We start from the raw sequence: 18,804 nt of genomic DNA, 5'->3' as shown, positions 1-18,804 counted from the left end.
AACACTCTGCTGCCCTTTTGCAGAATATGGCCATTGCTGTCTCAAGGGATCTGTCAGTGCAGGTTCTTGAGGATGTCAACAGGGTGAAACTAACTGACACAAAGCAGCAATATATGTGTGATGCTAAACAGCGAGGACAGTCCAAATATATTGGAGTAAGTATGGACTGAAAGTAAATCACAATGTTAATATTTCATATTTTGTCAACAAATGATAATATATGCAGGGTATTGTCATCATACAGATGCCCTCTTTCTCCTGGCTAAATTTCTTAATTTTTAGGACTTTGTAGCCTTTAAGTGATTGAGTTGATGTTCAAGACACACACGTATTTGCTTCCACCAAAATTCCTCAAAATGTTTAGCACAAAAGGGGAATGTATAAATTGAATGAGAAAAAAACATTTTACAAAACCATATTCTCAAATCACAGTATGTAGGTGATGAGATATTGGTCTAAATCTACGGAACTATGAACAGTCTATGAACATGCCTTTTTCCAACTGCTGTGCACAACTGCTACTCTTAGAAGCTAGCTATAAATTGTATAACTTTTCTTGTATAAAATAAGATGAAACAACATTTTAAAATGTAGAACAAGATACATTGTTGTTTCAAAGGAAATTGCAGTACAAAATAAAACTGTTGCCTAAATGAAAAATATGAATGTTTCTCAATACATTTAAAAAGAAAGTATGAAAATAAACTTTTTCAAGTGAGCAGCTAAATTCAGAGTGTGGGCAAAGCATGACATGTGCCAGTTCGTTAATCTCTGAGCATATCGGGAGCATTATCAATAACAATTGTAAAATTTATTACAGTATAGGCAGTATTTTTAGGGCCCGAGCAGCTACCGCTGCGAGAGCCCTCTTGTTTTTCTCCGGGTTATTAGGGCCCGAGCAGTGACCACTGCGAGGTCCCTATTGTTCCTCCCCAGATTATTATTAGGGCCCGTGCAGTGACCACTGCGAGGTCCCTATTGTTCCTCCCCAGATTATTATTAGGGCCCGAGCAGTGACAACTGCGAGGTCCCTATTGTTCCTCCCCAGATTATTAGGGCCCGAGCAGCTACCGCTGCGAGAGCCCTCTTGTTTTTCTCCGGATTATTATTATTATTATTAGGGCCCGAGCAGCTACCGCTGCGAGAGCCCTCTTGTTTTTCTCCGGATTATTATTATTATTAGGGCCTGAGCAGCTACCGCTGCGAGAGCCCTCTTGTTTTTCTCCGGATTATTATTATTATTATTATTAGGGCCCGAGCAGATACCGCTGCGAGAGCCCTCTTGTTTTTCTCCGGATTATTACTATTATTATTATTAGGGCCCGAGCAGCAACCGCTGCGAGAGCCCTCTTGTTTTTCTCCGGATTATTATTATTATTATTATTATTATTATTAGGGCCCAAGCAGCTACTGCTGCGAGAGCCCTCTTGTTTTTCTCCGGATTATTAGGGCCCGAGCAGCTACCGCTGCGAGAGCCCTCTTGTTTTTCTCCGGATTATTATTATTATTATTATTAGGGCCCGAGCAGCTACCGCTGCGAGAGCCCTCTTGTTTTTCTCCGGATTTTTATTAGGGCCCGAGCAGCTACCGCTGCGAGAGCCCTCTTGTTTTTCTCCGGATTATTATTATTATTAGGGCCCGAGCAGCTACCGCTGCGAGAGCCCTCTTGTTTTTCTCCGGATTATTATTATTAGGGCCCGAGCAGCTACCGCTGCGAGAGCCCTCTTGTTTTTCTCCGGATTATTAGGGCCCGAGCAGCTACCGCTGCGAGAGCCCTCTTGTTTTTCTTCGGATTATTATTATTATTAATAGGGCCCGAGCAGCTACTGCTGCGAGAGCCCTCTTGTTTTTCTCCGGATTATTAGGGCCCGAGTAGCTACCGCTGCGAGAGCCCTCTTGTTTTTCTCCGGATTATTATTATTATTAGGGCCCGAGCAGCTACCGCTGCGAGAGCCCTCTTGTTTTTCTCCGGATTATTATTATTATTATTAGGGCCCGAGCAGCTACCGCTGCGAGAGCCCTCTTGTTTTTCTCCAGATTATTAGGGCCCGAGCAGCTACCGCTGCGAGAGCCCTCTTGTTTTTCTCCAGATTATTATTAGGGCCCGAGCAGCTACCGCTGCGAGAGCCCTCTTGTTTTTCTCCAGATTATTATTAGGGCCCGAGCAGCTACCGCTGCGAGAGCCCTCTTGTTTTTCTCCAGATTATTATTATTATTATTATTATTATTATTATTATTTACTGTGCAGCGCTTTTCCATTTTTGAGGGCCTAAACATGCACGAAAAGTCACCAAAATTTGCACATTTGTCGGGCCCGATGAAAAATTGGATATTTTTGTGTTTCCCAAAACAATGCAAAAAAAATGGCTCTGCAGCGCCACCTAAGGTCCAAAAAGTGCACCTGGTCCCGGCCCGTTTGACCTAGAGCTACGAAAATTTTTAGGCATATGTAGGACCTAGAGACCTACAAAAAAGTCAGCGCGAGCCATGTGCTCAGATGTACAGAAAAAGAGTTATGATTTTTTGAATGTGCACTTTTGGCCCATTTTTGCACGTTTGCAGGTCCCAAACTGCTCCTTGTTTCTCCTAAATGCTTTACTCAATCGCCTTCAAATTTGCTGTGGTCCATATTCACACATAGGGGCACAAGTGGGCAAAATTTGGTGCAGATCCGCTGACATATATGATAGGGGCGTGGCTTCAAATTATGTGTTCAATTTTTCCTTCGCCAAGAGTGACATAAACCTTAATAACTTTGATGTACTAGCTTAAAAAAATCTAAAACTTCATAGACACATGAAAACTTATGTCTTTAACACATTTGAAAAAAGTTTTTTTCAATACCTACTAGCGCCGCCTAGTGGTTGATTAAAATGTAAATTTTTACACTTTCATGTATTGTGCTCAGTCTGTTTGAGTAAAACAAGTGAAAATTGGTCAGAATATCATTAAGACATGGAATATTAAGGTTTTAAAATTTTACGACATTTCGATAATGGGCGTAGTCTGCACGCCACCTCAAAGTCAGATGACTCGCCAAAACGAAAAAAGTGGCTGTAATTGGCCCCAAAATGGCCTTATGCGTGGAAAATAGCCTCTCACTCCCGGCCCGTTTGACCTAGAGCTCCAAAAATTTGTAGCCTTATGCAGCACCTCGAGCCCTACAAAAAAGTCAGCGCGAGCCATGTGCTCAGATGTACAGAAAGAGAGTTATGAATTTTTGAATGTGCACTTTTGGCCCGTTTTTGCTCATTTGCAGGTCCCGAACTGCTCCTTTTTTCTCCCAAACGCTTGACCCGATCGACTTCAAATTTGCTGTGATGTTTTATCTGACTGTGAGGCACAATTGTTCAAATTTTTGTGATGATCCGCCATCAAATATGTTGGGGGCGGGGCTTTATATTATGCCTTTGATGATTACTTTGCCACATGTGAAACAAACCTTTATAACTCAGCTTTACAAGCTTAGAAAAAACTGAAACTTCACAGACACATGGAGACTCAAGCCTTTAACACAAGTGTTTAAAAAAATATTCAATTGCTTATAAGGCCATCTAGTGGCAAACAAAAATGTCAGTCTGATGTCTCGCCAAAACGAAAAAAGTTGCTGTGTTTGGTCCCAGATGGTCTTATCTTTTCTAAACTTCATATATTTGATGGGTTTCCAATGTGGAATACACCTAACAACGTATTTTTTGTTATAGTGCGAGCGCCACCTAGTGGCAGCCAAAAATATAGCATTTTTTAAACGTTTTTATGTGTTTAGCTGAGCCCTTTGATCTAATATCGCTGAAATTAGGTCTGCTAAGCCTCTAGACAGCCCTGCTGACCTCCACCAAATTTTACGAAGTTTCGATAATGGGCGTGGCCTCTACGACCATTTTCATTCCGAAGCTTTATCTGTCCAGTAAAAGTTGCTGTAATTTGACCCAGATGATCTGATCTTCTCACAATTTCACACATTGGATGAAAATATTCTCCTGAACATATCGACAAAAATATATTCCAGTTTAAAGCTAGCGCCACCTAGTGGCTGCAAAAAATGTCATTAGTCGAAAGATTACAGTCAATCCTGTTTGGTTTGACCTACGGCTATGAAACTTTGTAGGCAAATGAAGGACTGCAAGACCTACAAAAAAGTCAAAAGAAGTGATGTGCTAGGATGTACAGAAAAATTGTTATGAATTTTTTTAATGTGCAGTTTTGTCCCATTCTTAGAAATTAGCTGGTCTCAAACTAGTGCCTTTTTCTCTTAAACGATTCACCCCATTACCTTCAACTTTGGCATGAATCATTATCCAACTGAGGGGCACACATAGTCCAAATATCGTGAAGATCTCTAGACATAAAAGATGGGGGCGGAGCTTCAAATTATGTTTAATACTTCCTTTGCCAAGAGTGACAAAAATCTTAATAACTCAGCTATGACAGCTTCAAACCATCTGAAACTTTCCTGGGCCTTTAAAAGTAATGCAATAATACAGCTATGTGATAAACTTTCAAATCATTTACAGCGCCACCCAGTGGCGGACAAAAATCTCATTTTTTATACTTTTATGTACTGTGAAATGCCTGTTTGACTAAATGAACTCAAAAATGGTCATAAAAGCTATGACACATTGGAATATTAAGGTTCTCAACTTTTATGACTTTTCATTAAAGGGCGTGGCCTCTATGCAAACTCAAAGTCTGATGTCTCCCCAAAACGGTAAAAGTTGCTGTAATTGGACCTAGATGATCTGATGTTTGCAGAACTTCATATATGGGATGGGAGTCCAATGTGAAACACACCTACTAGCCTATTTTTTAATCATAGTACGAGCGCCACCTAGTGGCAGCAAAAAATATAGCAAATCCTTAATGTTTTTATGTACTCTGCTGAGCCCCTTGAAGTGAAACCCCTAAATGTTTTCTGAAAAGCCAGTGGCCATGCCTTATGCCCCCCACAAATCAGTACAATGTTTCGACAGTGGGTGTGGCCTATATGGCATTGAAAGTCACAAAATTGGAACAATAAAAGCTGCAGTAACTCCACACACATTGTCCCACCTTGTCTAAATTTTACATATTTGGTAAGAGTCCTGCACTGAAGGGATCTACAACTACTTTTTCATCATTCATAGTCCTTGTTCATACCCCGACCTGTTCATACCACAACGTGCACAGGTCTGCGAGGGCCCTTTATAGCTGCTTGCAGCTCTAGTTATTATTATTAGGGCCCGAGCAGCTACCGCTGCGAGAGCCCTCTTGTTTTTCTCCAGATTATTATTATTATTATTATTATTATTATTATTATTATTATTATTATTATTATTTACTGTGCAGCGCTTTTCCATTTTTGAGGGCCTAAACATGCACGAAAAGTCACCAAAATTTGCACATTCGTCGGGCCCGGTGAAAAATTGGATATTTTTGTGTTTCCCAAAACAATGCAAAAAAAATGGCTCTGCAGCGCCACCTAAGGTCGAAAAAGTGCACCTGGTCCCGGCCCGTTTGACCTAGAGCTACGAAAATTTTTAGGCATATGTAGGACCTAGAGACCTACAAAAAAGTCAGCGCGAGCCATGTGCTCAGATGTACAGAAAAAGAGTTATGAATTTTTGAATGTGCATTTTTGGCCCATTTTTGCACGTTTGCAGGTCCCAAACTGCTCCTTGTTTCTCCCAAACGCTTTACTCAATCGCCTTCAAATTTGCTGTGGTCCATATTCACACATAGGGGCACAAGTGGGCAAAATTTGGTGCAGATCCGCTGACATATATGATAGGGGCGTGGCTTCAAATTATGTGTTCAATTTTTCCTTCGCCAAGAGTGACAAAAACCTTAATAACTTTGATGTACTAGCTTAAAAAAATCTAAAACTTCATAGACACATGGAAACTTATGTCTTTAACACCTTTAAAAAAAGTTTTTTTTAAATACCTACTAGCGCCGCCTAGTGGTTGATTAAAATGTCATTTTTTACACTTTCATGTATTGTGCTCAGTCTGTTTGAGTAAAACAAATGAAATTTGGTCAGAATATCATTAAGACATGGAATATTAAGGTTTTAAAATTTTACGACTTTTCGATAATGGGCGTAGTCTGCACGCCACCTCAAAGTCAGATGACTCGCCAAAACGAAAAAAGTGGCTGTAATTGGCCCCAAAATGGCCTTACGAGTGGAAAATAGCCTCTCACTCCCGGCCCGTTTGACCTAGAGCTCCAAAAATTTGTAGCCTTATGTAGGACCTCGAGCCCTACAAAAAAGTCAGTGCGAGCCCTATGCTCAGATGTACAGAAAGAGAGTTATGAATTTTTGAATGTGCACCTTTAGCCCGTTTTTGCTCATTTGCAGGTCCCGAACTGCTCCTTTTTTCTCCCAAACGCTTGACCCGATCGACTTCAAATTTGCTGTGATGTTTTATCTGACCGTCAGGCACAATTGTTCAAATTTTTGTGATGATCCGCCATCAAATATGTTGGGGGCGGGGCTTTATATTATGCCTTTGATGATTACTTTGCCACATGTGAAACAAACCTTTATAACTCAGCTTTACAAGCTTAGAAAAATCTGAAACTTCACAGACACATGGAGACTCAAGCCCTTAACACAAGTGTTTAAAAAAATATTCAATTGCTTATAAGGCCATCTAGTGGCAAACAAAAATGTCAGTCTGATGTCTCGCCAAAACGAACAAAGTTGCTGTGTTTGGTCCCAGATGGTCTTATCTTTTCTAAACTTCATATATTTGATGGGTTTCCAATGCGGAATACACCTAACAACGTATTTTTTGTTATAGTGCGAGCGCCACCTAGTGGCAGCCAAAAATAGAGCATTTTTTAAACTTTTTCATGTGTTTAGCTGAGCCCTTTGATGTAATATCGCTGAAATTAGGTCTGAAAAGCCTCTAGACAGCCCTGCTGACCTCCAACAAATTTTACGAAGTTTCGATAATGGGCGTGGCCTCTACGACCATTTTCATTCCGAAGCTTTATCTGTCCAGTAAAAGTTGCTGTAATTTGACCCAGATGATCTGATCTTCTCACAATTTCACACATTGGATGAAAATATTCTCCTGAACATATCGACAAAAATATATTCCAGTTTAAAGCTAGCGCCACCTAGTGGCTGCAAAAAATGTCATTAGTCGAAAGATTACAGTCAATCCTGTTTGGTTTGACCTACAGCTATGAAACTTTGTAGGCAAATGAAGGACTGCAAGACCTACAAAAAAGTCAATGGAAGTGATGTGCTAGGATGTACAGAAAAATTGTTAAGAATTTTTTTAATGTGCAGTTTTGTCCCATTCTTAGACATTAGCTGGTCTCAAACTAGTGCCTTTTTCTCTTAAACGATTCACCCCATTACCTTCAACTTTGGCATGAATCATTATCCAACTGAGGGGCACACATAGTCCAAATATCGTGAAGATCTCTTGACAGAAAAGATGGGGGCGGAGCTTCAAATTATGTTTAATACTTCCTTCGCCAAGAGTGACAAAAATGTTAATAACTCAGCTATGACAGCTTCAAACCATCTGAAACTTTCCTGGGACTTTAAAAGTCATGCAATATTACAGCTATGTGATAAACTTTCAAATAATTTACAGCGCCACCCAGTGGCAGACAAAATTCTCATTTTTTATACTTTTATGTACTGTGAAATGCCTGTTTGACTAAATGAACACAAAAATGGTCAGAAAAGCTATGACACATTAGAACATTAAGGTTCTCAACTTTTATGACTTTTCATTAAAGGGCGTGGCCTCTATGCCAACTCCAAATCCGATGTCTCGCGAAAACGGTAAAAGTTGCTGTAATTGGACCTAGACGATCTTATATTTTTAAAACTTCGTATATGGGATGGGAGTCCAATGTGAAACACACCTACAAGCCTATTTTTTTATCATAGTACGAGCGCCACCTAGTGGCAGCAAAAAATATAGCAAATCCTTAATGTTTTTATGTACTCTGCTGACCCCCTTGAAGTGATATCCCTTAAATGTTTTCTGAAAAGCCAGTGGCCATGCCTTATGCCCCCCACAAATCAGTACAATGTTTCGACAGTGGGTGTGGCCTATATGGCATTGAAAGTCACAAAATTGGAACAATAAAAGCTGCAGTAACTCCACACACATTGTCCCACCTTGTCTAAATTTTACATATTTGGTAATAGTCCTGCACTGAAGTGATCTACAACAAATTTTTCATCATTCATAGTCCTTGTTCATACCCCGACCTGTTCATACCCTGACGTGCACAGGTCTGCGAGGGCCCTTTATAGCTGCTTGCAGCTCTAGTTATTATTATTATTATTTACTGTGCAGCGCTTTTCCATTTTTGAGGGCCTAAACATGCACGAAAAGTCACCAAAATTTGCACATTTGTCGGGCCCGGTGAAAAATTGGATATTTTTGTGTTTCCCAAAACAATGCAAAAAAAATGGCTCTGCAGCGCCACCTAAAGTCCAAAAAGTGCACCTGGTCCCGGCCCGTTTGACCTAGAGCTACGAAAATTTTTAGGCATATGTAGGACCTAGAGACCTACAAAAAAGTCATCGCGAGCCATGTGCTCAGATGTACAGAAAAAGAGTTATGATTTTTTGAATGTGCACTTTTGGCCCATTTTTGCACGTTTGCAGGTCCCAAACTGCTCCTTGTTTCTCCTAAATGCTTTACTCAATCGCCTTCAAATTTGCTGTGGTCCATATTCACACATAGGGGCACAAGTGGGCAAAATTTGGTGCAGATCCGCTGACATATATGATAGGGGCGTGGCTTCAAATTATGTGTTCAATTTTTCCTTCGCCAAGAGTGACATAAACCTTAATAACTTTGATGTACTAGCTTAAAAAAATCTAAAACTTCATAGACACATGAAAACTTATGTCTTTAACACATTTGAAAAAAGTTTTTTTCAATACCTACTAGCGCCGCCTAGTGGTTGATTAAAATGTAAATTTTTACACTTTCATGTATTGTGCTCAGTCTGTTTGAGTAAAACAAGTGAAAATTGGTCAGAATATCATTAAGACATGGAATATTAAGGTTTTAAAATTTTACGACATTTCGATAATGGGCGTAGTCTGCACGCCACCTCAAAGTCAGATGACTCGCCAAAACGAAAAAAGTGGCTGTAATTGGCCCCAAAATGGCCTTATGCGTGGAAAATAGCCTCTCACTCCCGGCCCGTTTGACCTAGAGCTCCAAAAATTTGTAGCCTTATGCAGCACCTCGAGCCCTACAAAAAAGTCAGCGCGAGCCATGTGCTCAGATGTACAGAAAGAGAGTTATGAATTTTTGAATGTGCACTTTTGGCCCGTTTTTGCTCATTTGCAGGTCCCGAACTGCTCCTTTTTTCTCCCAAACGCTTGACCCGATCGACTTCAAATTTGCTGTGATGTTTTATCTGACTGTGAGGCACAATTGTTCAAATTTTTGTGATGATCCGCCATCAAATATGTTGGGGGCGGGGCTTTATATTATGCCTTTGATGATTACTTTGCCACATGTGAAACAAACCTTTATAACTCAGCTTTACAAGCTTAGAAAAAACTGAAACTTCACAGACACATGGAGACTCAAGCCTTTAACACAAGTGTTTAAAAAAATATTCAATTGCTTATAAGGCCATCTAGTGGCAAACAAAAATGTCAGTCTGATGTCTTGCCAAAACGAAAAAAGTTGCTGTGTTTGGTCCCAGATGGTCTTATCTTTTCTAAACTTCATATATTTGATGGGTTTCCAATGTGGAATACACCTAACAACGTATTTTTTGTTATAGTGCGAGCGCCACCTAGTGGCAGCCAAAAATATAGCATTTTTTAAACGTTTTTATGTGTTTAGCTGAGCCCTTTGATCTAATATCGCTGAAATTAGGTCTGCTAAGCCTCTAGACAGCCCTGCTGACCTCCACCAAATTTTACGAAGTTTCGATAATGGGCGTGGCCTCTACGACCATTTTCATTCCGAAGCTTTATCTGTCCAGTAAAAGTTGCTGTAATTTGACCCAGATGATCTGATCTTCTCACAATTTCACACATTGGATGAAAATATTCTCCTGAACATATCGACAAAAATATATTCCAGTTTAAAGCTAGCGCCACCTAGTGGCTGCAAAAAATGTCATTAGTCGAAAGATTACAGTCAATCCTGTTTGGTTTGACCTACGGCTATGAAACTTTGTAGGCAAATGAAGGACTGCAAGACCTACAAAAAAGTCAAAAGAAGTGATGTGCTAGGATGTACAGAAAAATTGTTATGAATTTTTTTAATGTGCAGTTTTGTCCCATTCTTAGAAATTAGCTGGTCTCAAACTAGTGCCTTTTTCTCTTAAACGATTCACCCCATTACCTTCAACTTTGGCATGAATCATTATCCAACTGAGGGGCACACATAGTCCAAATATCGTGAAGATCTCTTGACATAAAAAATTGGGGCGGAGCTTCAAATTATGTTTAATATTTCCTTCGCCAAGAGTGACAAAAATATTATTAACTCAGCTATGACAGCTTCAAACCATCTGAAACTTTCCTGGGCCTTTAAAAGTCATGCAATACTACAGCTATGTAATAAACTTTCAAATCATTTACAGCGCCACCCAGTGGCGGACAAAAATCTCATTTTTTATACTTTTATGTACTGTGAAATGCCTGTTTGACTAAATGAACTCAAAAATGGTCATAAAAGCTATGACACATTGGAATATTAAGGTTCTCAACTTTTATGACTTTTCATTAAAGGGCGTGGCCTCTATGCAAACTCAAAGTCTGATGTCTCCCCAAAACGGTAAAAGTTGCTGTAATTGGACCTAGATGATCTGATGTTTGCAGAACTTCATATATGGGATGGGAGTCCAATCTGAAACACACCTACAAGCCTATTTTTTATCATAGTACGAGCGCCACCTAGTGGCAGCAAAAAATATAGCAAATCCTTAATGTTTTTATGTACTCTGCTGAGCCCCTTGAAGTGAAACCCCTAAATGTTTTCTGAAAAGCCAGTGGCCATGCCTTATGCCCCCCACAAATCAGTACAATGTTTCGACAGTGGGTGTGGCCTATATGGCATTGAAAGTCACAAAATTGGAACAATAAAAGCTGCAGTAACTCCACACACATTGTCCCACCTTGTCTAAATTTTACATATTTGGTAAGAGTCCTGCACTGAAGGGATCTACAACTACTTTTTCATCATTCATAGTCCTTGTTCATACCCCGACCTGTTCATACCACAACGTGCACAGGTCTGCGAGGGCCCTTTATAGCTGCTTGCAGCTCTAGTTAGCGCCCGAGCAGCTACCGCTGCGAGAGCCCTCTTGTTTTTCTCCAGATTATTATTCTTATTAGGGCCCGAGCAGCTACCGCTGCGAGAGCCCTCTTGTTTTTCTCCAGATTATTATTATTAGGGCCCGAGCAGCTACCGCTGCGAGAGCCCTCTTGTTTTTCTCCAGATTATTATTAGGGCCCGAGCAGCTACCGCTGCGAGAGCCCTCTTGTTTTTCACCGGATTATTATTATTATTATTATTATTATTATTATTAGGGCCCGAGCAGCTACCGCTGCGAGAGCCCTCTTGTTTTTCTCCAGATTATTATTATTATTATTAGGGCCCGAGCAGCTACCGCTGCGAGAGCCCTCTTGTTTTTCTCCAGATTATTATTATTATTATTATTATTATTATTATTATTATTATTATTATTATTATTTACTGTGCAGCGCTTTTCCATTTTTGAGGGCCTAAACATGCACGAAAAGTCACCAAAATTTGCACATTCGTCGGGCCCGGTGAAAAATTGGATATTTTTGTGTTTCCCAAAACAATGCAAAAAAAATGGCTCTGCAGCGCCACCTAAGGTCGAAAAAGTGCACCTGGTCCCGGCCCGTTTGACCTAGAGCTACGAAAATTTTTAGGCATATGTAGGACCTAGAGACCTACAAAAAAGTCAGCGCGAGCCATGTGCTCAGATGTACAGAAAAAGAGTTATGAATTTTTGAATGTGCATTTTTGGCCCATTTTTGCACGTTTGCAGGTCCCAAACTGCTCCTTGTTTCTCCCAAACGCTTTACTCAATCGCCTTCAAATTTGCTGTGGTCCATATTCACACATAGGGGCACAAGTGGGCAAAATTTGGTGCAGATCCGCTGACATATATGATAGGGGCGTGGCTTCAAATTATGTGTTCAATTTTTCCTTCGCCAAGAGTGACAAAAACCTTAATAACTTTGATGTACTAGCTTAAAAAAATCTAAAACTTCATAGACACATGGAAACTTATGTCTTTAACACCTTTAAAAAAAGTTTTTTTTAAATACCTACTAGCGCCGCCTAGTGGTTGATTAAAATGTCATTTTTTACACTTTCATGTATTGTGCTCAGTCTGTTTGAGTAAAACAAATGAAATTTGGTCAGAATATCATTAAGACATGGAATATTAAGGTTTTAAAATTTTACGACTTTTCGATAATGGGCGTAGTCTGCACGCCACCTCAAAGTCAGATGACTCGCCAAAACGAAAAAAGTGGCTGTAATTGGCCCCAAAATGGCCTTACGAGTGGAAAATAGCCTCTCACTCCCGGCCCGTTTGACCTAGAGCTCCAAAAATTTGTAGCCTTATGTAGGACCTCGAGCCCTACAAAAAAGTCAGTGCGAGCCCTATGCTCAGATGTACAGAAAGAGAGTTATGAATTTTTGAATGTGCACCTTTAGCCCGTTTTTGCTCATTTGCAGGTCCCGAACTGCTCCTTTTTTCTCCCAAACGCTTGACCCGATCGACTTCAAATTTGCTGTGATGTTTTATCTGACCGTCAGGCACAATTGTTCAAATTTTTGTGATGATCCGCCATCAAATATGTTGGGGGCGGGGCTTTATATTATGCCTTTGATGATTACTTTGCCACATGTGAAACAAACCTTTATAACTCAGCTTTACAAGCTTAGAAAAATCTGAAACTTCACAGACACATGGAGACTCAAGCCCTTAACACAAGTGTTTAAAAAAATATTCAATTGCTTATAAGGCCATCTAGTGGCAAACAAAAATGTCAGTCTGATGTCTCGCCAAAACGAACAAAGTTGCTGTGTTTGGTCCCAGATGGTCTTATCTTTTCTAAACTTCATATATTTGATGGGTTTCCAATGCGGAATACACCTAACAACGTATTTTTTGTTATAGTGCGAGCGCCACCTAGTGGCAGCCAAAAATAGAGCATTTTTTAAACTTTTTCATGTGTTTAGCTGAGCCCTTTGATGTAATATCGCTGAAATTAGGTCTGAAAAGCCTCTAGACAGCCCTGCTGACCTCCAACAAATTTTACGAAGTTTCGATAATGGGCGTGGCCTCTACGACCATTTTCATTCCGAAGCTTTATCTGTCCAGTAAAAGTTGCTGTAATTTGACCCAGATGATCTGATCTTCTCACAATTTCACACATTGGATGAAAATATTCTCCTGAACATATCGACAAAAATATATTCCAGTTTAAAGCTAGCGCCACCTAGTGGCTGCAAAAAATGTCATTAGTCGAAAGATTACAGTCAATCCTGTTTGGTTTGACCTACAGCTATGAAACTTTGTAGGCAAATGAAGGACTGCAAGACCTACAAAAAAGTCAATGGAAGTGATGTGCTAGGATGTACAGAAAAATTGTTAAGAATTTTTTTAATGTGCAGTTTTGTCCCATTCTTAGACATTAGCTGGTCTCAAACTAGTGCCTTTTTCTCTTAAACGATTCACCCCATTACCTTCAACTTTGGCATGAATCATTATCCAACTGAGGGGCACACATAGTCCAAATATCGTGAAGATCTCTTGACAGAAAAGATGGGGGCGGAGCTTCAAATTATGTTTAATACTTCCTTCGCCAAGAGTGACAAAAATGTTAATAACTCAGCTATGACAGCTTCAAACCATCTGAAACTTTCCTGGGACTTTAAAAGTCATGCAATATTACAGCTATGTGATAAACTTTCAAATAATTTACAGCGCCACCCAGTGGCAGACAAAATTCTCATTTTTTATACTTTTATGTACTGTGAAATGCCTGTTTGACTAAATGAACACAAAAATGGTCAGAAAAGCTATGACACATTAGAACATTAAGGTTCTCAACTTTTATGACTTTTCATTAAAGGGCGTGGCCTCTATGCCAACTCCAAATCCGATGTCTCGCGAAAACGGTAAAAGTTGCTGTAATTGGACCTAGACGATCTTATATTTTTAAAACTTCGTATATGGGATGGGAGTCCAATGTGAAACACACCTACAAGCCTATTTTTTTATCATAGTACGAGCGCCACCTAGTGGCAGCAAAAAATATAGCAAATCCTTAATGTTTTTATGTACTCTGCTGACCCCCTTGAAGTGATATCCCTTAAATGTTTTCTGAAAAGCCAGTGGCCATGCCTTATGCCCCCCACAAATCAGTACAATGTTTCGACAGTGGGTGTGGCCTATATGGCATTGAAAGTCACAAAATTGGAACAATAAAAGCTGCAGTAACTCCACACACATTGTCCCACCTTGTCTAAATTTTACATATTTGGTAATAGTCCTGCACTGAAGTGATCTACAACAAATTTTTCATCATTCATAGTCCTTGTTCATACCCCGACCTGTTCATACCCTGACGTGCACAGGTCTGCGAGGGCCCTTTATAGCTGCTTGCAGCTCTAGTTATTATTATTATTATTATTATTATTATTATTATTATTTACTGTGCAGCGCTTTTCCATTTTTGAGGGCCTAAACATGCACGAAAAGTCACCAAAATTTGCACATTTGTCGGGCCCGGTGAAAAATTGGATATTTTTGTGTTTCCCAAAACAATGCAAAAAAAATGGCTCTGCAGCGCCACCTAAGGTTGAAAAAGTGCACCTGGTCCCGGCCCGTTTGACCTAGAGCTACGAAACTTTTTAGGCATATGTAGGACCTAGAGACCTACAAAAAAGTCAGCGCGAGCCATGTGCTCAGATGTACAGAAAAAGAGTTATGAATTTTTGAATGTGCATTTTTGGCCCATTTTTGCACTTTTGCAGGTCCCAAACTGCTCCTTGTTTCTCCTAAACGCTTTACTCTATCGCCTTCAAATTTGCTGTGGTCCATATTCACACATAGGGGCACAAGTGGGCAAAATTTGGTGCAGATCTGCTGACATATATGATAGGGGCGTGGCTTCAAATTATATGTTCAATTTTTCCTTCGCCGACAGAGACATAAACCTTAATAACTTTGATGTACTAGCTTAAAAAAATCTAAAACTTCATAGACACATGGAAACTTATGTCTTTAACACCTTTAAAAAAAATTTTTTTAAATACCTACTAGCGCCGCCTAGTGGTTGATTAAAATGTTTTTTTTTACACTTTCATGTATTGTGCTCAGTCTGTTTGAGTAAAACAAATGAAAATTGGTCAGAATATCATTAAGACATGGAATATTACGGTTTTAAAATTTTACGACTTTTCGATAATGGGCGTAGTCTGCACGCCACCTCAAAGTCAGATGACTCGCCAAAACGAAAAAAGTGGCTGTAATTGGCCCCAAAATGGCCTTATGAGTGGAAAATAGCCTCTCACTCCCGGCCCGTTTGACCTAGAGCTCTAAAAATTTGTAGCCTTATGTAGGACCTCGAGCCCTACAAAAAAGTCAGCGCGAGCCATATGCTCAGATGTACAGAAAGAGAGTTATGAATTTTTGAATGTGCACTTTTGGCCCGTTTTTGCTCATTTGCAGGTCCCGAACTGCTCCTTTTTTCTCCCAAACGCTTGACCCGATCAACTTCAAATTTGCTGTGATGTTTTATCTGACTGTGAGGCACAATTGTTCAAATTTTTGTGACGATCCGCCATCAAATTTGTTGGGGGCGGGGCTTCATATTATGCCTTTGATGTTTACTTTGCCACATGTGAAACAAACCTTTATAACTCAGCTTTACAAGCTTGGAAAAATCTGAAACTTCACAGACACATGGAGACTTAAGCCTTTAACACATGTGTTTAAAAATATCTTGAATTGCTTATAAGGCCACCTAGTGGCAAACAAAAATGTCAGTCTGATGTCTCGCAAAAACGAACAAAGTTGCTGTATTTTGACCCAGATGGTCTTATCTTTTCTAAACATTACATATTTGATGGATTTCCAATGCGGAATACACCTATCAACTTATTTTTCGCTATAGTGTGAGCGCCACCTAGTGGCAGCCAAAAATATAGCATTTTTTAAACGTTTTTATGTGTTTAGCTGAGCCCTTTGAAGTAATATTGCTGAAATTAAGTCTGACAAGCCTCTAGACAGCCTTGCTGACCTCCATTAAATTTTACGAAGTTTCGCTAATGGGCGTGGCCTCTGTGACCATTTTCATTCCGAAGCTTTATCTGTCCAGTAAAAGTTGCTGTAATTTGACCCAGATTATCTGATCTTCTCACAATTTCACACATTGGATAAAAATATTCTCCTGAACATAGCGACAAAAATATATTCCAGTTTAAAGCTAGCGCCACCTAGTGGCTGCAAAAAAAGTCATTAGTCGAAAGATTACAGTCAATCCTGTTTGGTTTGACCTACAGCTATGAAACTTTGTAGGCTAATGAAGGACTGTAAGACCTACAAAAATGTCAATAGAAGTGATGTGCTAGGATGTACAGAAAAATTGTTATGAATTTTTTTAATGTGCAGTTTTGTCCCATTCTTAGACATTAGCTGGTCTCAAACTAGTGCCTTTTTCTCTTAAACGATTCACCCCATTACCTTCAACTTTGGCATGAATCATTATCCAACTGAGGGGCACACATAGTCCAAATATCGTGAGAATCTCTTGACATAAAAGATGCGGGCAGAGCTTCAAATTATGTTTAATACTTCCTTTGCCAAGAGTGACAAAAATCTTAATAACTCAGCTATGACAGCTTCAAACCATCTGAAACTCTCCTCGGCCTTTAAAAGTAATGCAATAATACAGCTATGTGATAAACTTTCAAATCATTTACAGCGCCACCCAGTGGCGGACAAAAATCTCATTTTTTATACTTTTATGTACTGTGAAATGCCTGTTTGACTAAATGAACTAAAAAATGGTCAGAAAAGCTATGACACATTGGAACATTAAGGTTCTCAACTTTTATGACTTTTCATTAAAGGGTGTGGCCTCTATGCAAACTCAAAGTCTGATGTCTCGCAAAAACGGTAAAAGTTGCTGTAATTGGACCTAGATGATCTGATGTTTGCAAAACTTCATATATGGGATGGGAGTCCAATGTGAAACACACCTAGGAGCCTATTTTTTATCATAGTACGAGCGCCACCTAATGGCAGTAATGAATATAGCAAATCCTTAACGTTTTTATGTACTCTGCTGAGCCCCTTGAAGTGATATCCCTTAAATGTTTTCTGAAAAGCCAGTGGCCATGCCTTATGCCCTCCACAAATCAGTACGATGTTTCGACAGTGGGTGTGGCCTATATGGCATTGAAAGTTACAATATTGGAACAATAAAAGCTGCAGTAACTCCACCCACATTGTCCCGCCTTGTCTAAATTTTACATTTTTGGTAAGAGTCCTGCACTGAAGTCACCTACAACTACTTTTTCATCATTCATAGTCCTTGTTCATACCCCGACCTGTTCATACCCCAACGTGCACAGGTCTGCGAGGGCCCTTTATAGCTGCTTGCAGCTCTAGTTATTATTATTATTATTATTATTTACTGTGCAGCGCTTTTCCATTTTTGAGGGCCTAAACATGCACGAAAAGTCACCAAAATTTGCACATTTGTCGGGCCCGGTGAAAAATTGGATATTTTTGTGTTTCTCAAAAGAATGCAAAAAAAATTGCTCTGCAGCGCCACCTAAGGTTGAAAAAGTGCACCTGGTCCCGGCCCGTTTGACCTAGAGCTACGAAAATTTTTAGGCATATGAAGGGCCAAGAGACCTACAAAAAAGTCAGCGCGAGCCATGTGCTCAGATGTACAGAAAAAGAGTTATGAATTTTTGAATGTGCATTTTTGGCCCATTTTTGCACGTTTGCAGGTCCCAAACTGCTCCTTCTTTCTCCTAAACGCTCTACTCAATCGCCTTCAAATTTGCTGTGGTTCATATTCACACATAGGGGCACAAGTGGGCAAAATTTGGTGCAGATCCGCTGACATATATGATAGGGGCGCGGCTTCAAATTATGTGTTCAATTTTTCCTTCGCCAAGAGGGACAAAAACCTTAATAACTTTGATGTACTAGCTTAAAAAAATCTAAAACTTCATAGACACATGGAAACTTATGTCTTTAACACCTTTAAAAAAAGTTTTTTTAAATACCTACTAGCGCCGCCTAGTGGTTGATTAAAATGTCATTTTTTACACTTTCATGTATTGTGCTCAGTCTGTTTGAGTAAAATAAGTGAAAATTGGTCAGAATATCATTAAGACACGGAATATTAAGATTTTAAAATTTTATGACTTTTCGATAATGGGCGTGGTCTGCACGCCACTTCAAAGTCAGATGACTCGCCAAAACGAAAAAAGTGGCTGTAATTGGCCCCAAAATGGCCTTATGAGTGGAAAATAGCCTCTCACTCCCGGCTCGTTTGACCTACAGCTACAAAAATTTGTAGCCTTATGTAGGACCTCGAGCCCTACAAAAAAGTCAGCGCGAGCCATATGCTCAGATGTACAGAAAGAGAGTTATGAATTTTTGAATGTGCACTTTTGGCCCGTTTTTGTTCATTTGCAGGTCCCGAGCTGCTCCTTTTTTCTCCCAAACGCTTGACCCGATCGACTTCAAATTTGCTGTGATGTTTTATCTGACTGTGAGGCAAAATTGTTCAAATTTTCG

At 39.8% G+C, this 18,804-nt stretch overlaps 1 protein-coding gene across 1 annotated transcript in view; it reads left to right on the top strand.

Moving 5' to 3' along the window:
• The window catches only part of LOC148420587 (membrane-spanning 4-domains subfamily A member 12-like), a 99,827-nt gene that overhangs the window by 580 nt on the left and 80,443 nt on the right, over window positions 1-18,804 (top strand). Inside the window, exon 2 of the mRNA XM_088418624.1 lies at window positions 24-155. Coding sequence (XP_088274750.1) covers window positions 27-155 — 129 coding nt within the window. The 5' untranslated portion in view covers window positions 24-26. The remainder of the gene's footprint in view (window positions 1-23; window positions 156-18,804) is intronic.

Source organism: Hippichthys cyanospilos, chromosome 7, assembly GCF_059441005.1.
Source record: "Hippichthys cyanospilos isolate Australia breed blue-spotted pipefish chromosome 7, RoL_Hcya_1.0, whole genome shotgun sequence".
NCBI lineage: Eukaryota > Metazoa > Chordata > Actinopteri > Syngnathiformes > Syngnathidae > Hippichthys > Hippichthys cyanospilos.
This window is presented reverse-complemented; position numbering and strand designations above follow the sequence as displayed.